The sequence below is a fragment of the Otolemur garnettii genome, unplaced genomic scaffold (assembly GCF_000181295.1).
Source record: "Otolemur garnettii isolate 467f Iridium unplaced genomic scaffold, OtoGar3 scaffold00001, whole genome shotgun sequence".
NCBI lineage: Eukaryota > Metazoa > Chordata > Mammalia > Primates > Galagidae > Otolemur > Otolemur garnettii.
In genome coordinates, this window is record NW_003852396.1 from 19,481,504 (window position 1) to 19,488,083 (window position 6,580).

General features: G+C 39.8%; 1 protein-coding gene across 1 annotated transcript in view; it reads right to left on the reverse strand.

The window, feature by feature from the left end:
• ANKRD42 (ankyrin repeat domain 42) overlaps positions 1-6,580 on the reverse strand; it is a 54,387-nt gene that overhangs the window by 40,266 nt on the left and 7,541 nt on the right. The window contains exon 4 of the mRNA XM_023511944.1: positions 1,494-1,601. Coding sequence (XP_023367712.1) covers positions 1,494-1,601 — 108 coding nt within the window. The remainder of the gene's footprint in view (positions 1-1,493; positions 1,602-6,580) is intronic.

The window sequence follows — 6,580 nt, forward strand, 5'->3', positions numbered from 1 at the left end:
CTCCCAAGTAGCTGGGACTACAGGCGCCCGCCACAACGCCCGGCTATTTTTTTGTTGCAGTTTGGCTGGAGCCAAGTTCAAACATGCCATCCTCAGTATATGAGGCTGGGGCCCCACTCACTAAGCCACAGGTGCTACCCAAAATCAACCCATTCTTTTGGGCTTATCTTGTAATTTCCTCCATTCATGATTCTTTTACCTCCTCCTAAATTCTATAATTCTTATCTATACTTTTCATTAAAACCTTCATCACAGGCTTTGCTTTGTATTGTTTTATAACTAAGTAAAGCTGCTGTCATTTCAAATAGAATGTCAGGCAGAGACAGTTTACTTACACAACTCTCTATTCTTCCAAATTCCAGTCTATTCCAGTAAACTGATTTAAGTCTACTTACTCTAATAAAACTAGATCCCACCACATACGCATGTGTTACTCTAACCAGGGAACACATTAAATAAAGAATTTTAGGTGTGGCAAGAGTCATAGTCTGTTTGGGCTAATGAAACAAAATGCCAGAAACTGGGTAGCTTATAAACAACAGAAATTTATTTCTCACAGTTTTGGATGCTAGGAACTCCAAGAACAAGGTGCCAGCAGATTCTGTGTCTGATAAAGCCCCATTCTGCATAGGCAGTGCCTTCTTGCTGTATCCTCATATAGTAAAAAGGGCTAGCTAGTGTTCTGGGGTCCATTATAAGGGCATCAATCCCATTCATGAGTGGAAAGCTTTTATAACCTAATCACTTCCCAAAAGACCCCCAAATCCTACTACCATCACCTTGGGTGTTAAAATTTCAACATATTGCCTCAGCGCCTACAGCTCAAGCAACTAAGGTGCCAGCCACATACACCAAAGCTGGCGCGTTCAATTCCAGCCCAGGCCTGACAAATAACAATGACAACTACAACCAAAAAATAGCCAGGTGCTGTGGAAGGTGCCTGTAGTCCCAGCTACTTGGGAAACTGAGGCAAGAGAATCGTTTAAGCCCAGGAGTTGGAAGTTACTGTAAGCTGTGATGCCACAGCACTCTACCCAGGGCAACAGCTTAAGGCTCTGTCTCAAAAAAGAAAAAAAAAAGATTTCAACATATTTATTTGGGCAAGCGCAAACACAGACTATAGTAGCAAGCTACAAAGAAGATAATCTGAGCATGACCTTTACATATCTCAAAACAACCCAAACAGCCAACGGCTTCAGAGATAAAATGATCTCTGATCTCATACCATGTGTTTAAATGAACAGTTGGTATCAAAATATCTGAGTCATGTGAGTTGTGGAATCCAGTAAGGTCCTGTTTAGGATAAATAACTAAATGCACTGGATCAAATAATTAGAATAATAGCAGTAGCCCAAAAGAATTTGGGTTCAAACCCAGCCCTGGCCAAAAAAAAAAAAAAAATTAATTACTAAAAAATTAATGAATTTTTAAAAAGCAATCATTACTGCTGGTTGTAAATCCTTGGGAAAAAAAGTAACCAAAGTTATTCTTACCTGCATACAAGCATCTTGACCCCTGATTGCAGCTATGTGAGCTGCCGTCCAACCTCTTGTTGTTACTTGTGTGATGTCAGCTCCATGCCAGAGTAGCCAATGAAGACACTAAGTTAAGAAAATAAGCATGTTAAGAAGTGATAAGGTAGATTTTTTAAACATTTTTGTATCTTTTATATTTAGTCTATTATCATGAAATCTCCACTGCAGTCTGAGAAGCATCATAAGTAGCTAAGGGTATAAGATAAAGGAAAAATAGGGCGGTATGGTAGCTCATGCACTCTAGGACACCCAGTCAGGAGGATCGCTTGGGCTCAGGAGTTGGAGACCACCCTGAGTAAGAGCAAGACCATCCCTACTTAAAATAGAAAAATTAGCTGAGCGTCAAGAGTAGTCTCAGCTACTCAGGAGGTAGAGGCAGGAGGATTGCTTGAGCCAAGAATTTGAGGTTGCAATGAGCTATGATAATGCCATGGCACTTCAGTTAGGCAACAGAGTGAGACTCTGTCTTCCAAAAAAAAAAAAGGGAAAAGCAAAAGCACAAGCCCAGTGACATAGAAACCAATATTTGGCCTCATTGTTAGGTAAATAGTATATATTAATTATATAATTAAAAAAAATTTTTTTGCAGTTTTTTGGGTTTTTTTTTTGGCCAGGACTGGGTTTGAACCTACCACCTCCAGCATATGGGGCCAGTGCCCTACTCCTTTGAGCCACAGGTGCTGCCCAGTATGGATTAATTATAACTGTGGCAACCTGGAAACATGACAATTATAGCAAGTTGTTGCTGTGAGTAAAATGCTGATCCAATGTTAATAAATATACTGTTTGGGATGGGTGAAGGGAGGGTAATTGGTGGGACCACACTTATGGTGCATCTTACAAGGATACATGTGAAATTTACTACGTGTAGAATATAAATGTCTTAACACAATAACTAAGAAAATGCCATGAAGGCTATGTTAATCAGTTTGATGAAAATATTTCAAATTGTATATAAAACCAGCACATCGCACCCCATGATTGCATTAATGTACACAGCTATGATTTAATTTTAAAAAAAGAGAGAGAAAAAAGAAAAATATATATATATACTGTTTGACCAATACCATACATATCTATTAGTTAAATTTGCTCAAGGGCTAAAGGTTTGTATTCTCTACCACAGATCTTTAAATGAGCCCATAAGCCTTTGTTTCAAAGCAAACATTAACATTCTGAAGATATTCTCTAAAACATAAGTTGTTTTTTTTCTGTTTTTTTTTTTTTTTGAGACAGAGCCTCAAGCTGTCCCCCTGGGTAGAGTTCTGTGGCATCACAGCTCACAGCAATCTCCAACTTCTGGGCTCAAGCGAGTCTCCTGCTTCTGCCTCCCAAGTAGCTGGGACCACCGGCACCCACCACAACGCCTGGCTATTTTTTGGTTGCAGCCATCATTGTTGTTTGGTGGGCCTGGGCTAGATTCGAACCTGCCACCTTGGGTGTATGTGGCTGGCACCTTAGACACTTAAGCCACAGGCTTAAGCCAAGTAGATTATTTTTTAAAATAAGGAAGGTAATCAAATGTATCTTAAGCTTTTTTAAAATTAACCTAAATCTCAATACAATGTTTCACAAGGTTTGTATCACAAACCTGTATTTATATGTTCAAGTTTATAGATTTACCTCTAAAGAGCCTCTTTGTTTTTAAAAGAATTGATCATATCATTGGGATGCATTCTCATTCACTCATAACTATATATTTGTTAAAAAGGTTTATCAGGCTCAGGGCCTGTAGCTCAGTGAGTAGGGCACCAGCCACATACACTGGAGCTGGCACGTTCAAACCCAGCCCAGGCCTGCTAAACAATGATGACAACTACAACAAAAACATAGTTGGGCATTGTAGCGGGCACCTGTAGTTAGTCCCAGCTACTTGGGAGGCTGAGGCAAGAGAATTGCTTAAGCCCAAGAGTTTGAGGTTGCTGTGAGCAGTGATGCAACACAGGACACTGAGGACAACATAGTGAGACTCTGTCTCAAAAAAAAAGAAAAGAAAAAGGTTCATCACTTAGGTATCATTTCCCTGTCACAGAGATTATTGGCCAATAAAATATTTTAAAAGCTTAACGCGGTGGCTCACCTAGCACTCTGGGAGGCTGAGGTGGGTGGATCGCCTGAGCTCACAGGTTGGAGACCAGCCCGAGCCAGAGCGAGACCCTGTCTCTAAAAATAGCTGGGCACTGTGCCAGGTGCTTGTAGTCCCAGTTACTTGGAAGGCTGAGGCAAGAGAATCACTTGAACCTAAGAGTTTGAGGGTGCTGTAAGATATGACGCCATGGTACTCTACCAAGGGTGACAAAGTGAGATTCTGTCTCCAAAAAAAAAAAAAAATTTCAACCTCACTAATAAACACAGAAAGTTGCCTTTACATCTTTGTCAAAAATCAATGACCAAATAATCAGCAGGACTTCAGAAATGGCTAAGTGAGGAGCCTGACCATTTTATAAGAAGAACTTATAAAACTAGACAAAGTTGTCAAAACAACCATTTAAAGATCCTGGAACTTGACCCAGAGTGTATAACAAAATGTGAATCATTTATTCAAGAAAAACTACTGATTTCTAGTAAGAATGGGGGAAGTCTGTGATGTTTTAGCCTCGGGCTATAACTGTTCCTACCTCAAACTCCACAGTACAAAACTTCTGTTCAAATGGATATCTCCCTTGCCCTGCCAGAGAGACTGACTTTATTTGGAACTGAACATAAAAAATTCTATGTCCAGACACATTGTCAAAAATAATTCTGATCTCTGGCCAATGATCTGGAAAAGTCAACATCAGAACAAACCTAATGTCATGATACTGGTTGGAACAAGCAATAAAACTAAAAGCCACCAAAAAATTAATAAGGAAACCAAAAAATCAGACAGCCAAAGTGGCCTTGCTAAGAGTCTACTTATCCCTTGTGAGTGAAAAGGTTGTGTGTGTGTACAAGGCTGCTTATATTATTAGCTAATCATCCCTAGCTAACTAAGCATGAAACACATTTTTAAAAAACGGTCAGGTTGACTCATTAACTGCTTTAAAAACATTCCCTGGCTCAGTGCCTGTGGCTCAAGCGGCTAAGGCGCCAGCCACATACACCTAAGGTGGCGGGTTCGAATCCCCAGCCCAGGCCCGCCAAACAACGATGGCTGCAACCAAAAAATGGCCAGGCGTTGTGGCGGACGCCTGTGGTCCCAGCTACTTGGGAGGCTGAGGCAGGAGACTCGCTTGAGCCCAGGAGTTGGAGGTTGCTGTGAGCGTGATGCCATGGCACTCTACCCAGGGGGATAGCTTGAGGCTCCATCTCAAAAAAAAAAAAAAAAAAACATTCCCTAAGCGATACATAGACCCATGAGTAAAAGGTAGAAATCTTCCTGGCTCAAGGTATTTACATACAACCTCTAACCAATTATAAGTTGACCACTAAGCTGGACCAACCTAGGAGTAGCCTCTAACAAATCAGGCTTAAAAATAAAAACAAGAATTTTTAAAAATATTTAAAAGGTGAGCAGAGATATCAGTGGCCACATACTGCACAGGAAACAGACTCTACACACTAAGTCTAACCAAGCCACTAAAAAAATAAATAAATAAATAGCAATAACCACTCTTGGGCAGAGGGAAGAGAGAAACATCACAATACAGAGTTGCTATAATATATTACCTAAAATGTCCAGTTTTCAAAATGTCAAATCAAACTAAAAAGTATGAGATACATAAAGAAAATCAGAATGTGTAACCAACACACACAGGAAAAAAAAAAGAATCAGCAGAAACTGTCTCTGGGGGAGCCAAATATTGGACTTAGTGAGACTTCAAAGTAGCTATTATAAATATGTTTAGAGAACTGAAGGGAAAGTATGATTATTTAAAGAAGGGAAAGTATGATTACATGACTTATCAAATAGAAATAAATATACAGTTAAACATAGGAAGCATAAAAGAACAAAACAGAAATTCTGGACTTGACAAGTACAGTAGAACCACCTCCTTAAGTTTACCTAATTTTCATAGACCAGACATGCATCGCATGTGTGTATCAGTATGGAAAGCTTAGTTCCTTACGTTGACACCTCCGTAGACCAGTTTGTTGCAATCACTTGGGTGATCAACTTAGAGAAGAAATGAAAAGTTTACTACAGGGGTTCAGTAGCAGATTTCCTCTGAAAAAATGAAGCCTAATAAAGCACAGTTTTCACCAATTGTTAATTTAGTTATTATTTCATACTGCCAACATATTATGTATCACAGGTGTTAAGAAACTTCAGGGGTGGTGCCTGTGGCTCAAGGAGTAGGGTGCTGGCCCCATATGCCAGAGGTGGCCAGTTCAAACCCAGGCCTGGCCAAAAACTGCAAAAAAAAAAAAAAAAGAAATTTCAGAAAGGATAATAAAATACATGCGTATAAAAGTATACATACAGTGTTCAAGTAGAGATTTAGGAGATGACCTTTAAGTAGGAATAGAGAAGAAAGGCACCAGAATCTTTTGTTTTACATTTATTTTCATCAAAACCCAACATTTAGGCTCAGCACCTATGGCTCAAGCAGCTAAGGCACCAGCCACATACATCTTAGCTGGTGGGTTCAAATCCAGCCGGGGCCCACCAAACAACAATGATGGCTACAACCAAAAAATAGCTGGGCATTGTGGCAGATGCCTATAGTCCCAGCTACTTGGGAGGCAGAGGCAGAAGACTCGCTTGAGCCCAGGAGTTGGAGGTTGCTATGAGCTGTGATGCCATGGCACTCTACCCAGGGTGACAGCTTAAGGCTCTATCTCAAAAAAAATACCCGACATTTATTAAACATCTGCTGTACTGTGCCAGACACTAAAAATATAAATTTAATTCAACAAATTCAGCAATACAACAAATGTACATTGAGAACCTATGATGTGACCCCATTATGCCAGATACTATGCTAGATGTTCTGGAAAAAAGATGAATAAGATCCAAATGTTATCTTCAAAGAGGTTGAAATCTAATAAAGAATACAACTTAATAAATAGAAATTATTTTTAAGGCTCAGCACCTATAGCTCAACTGGCTAAGGCGCCAGCCA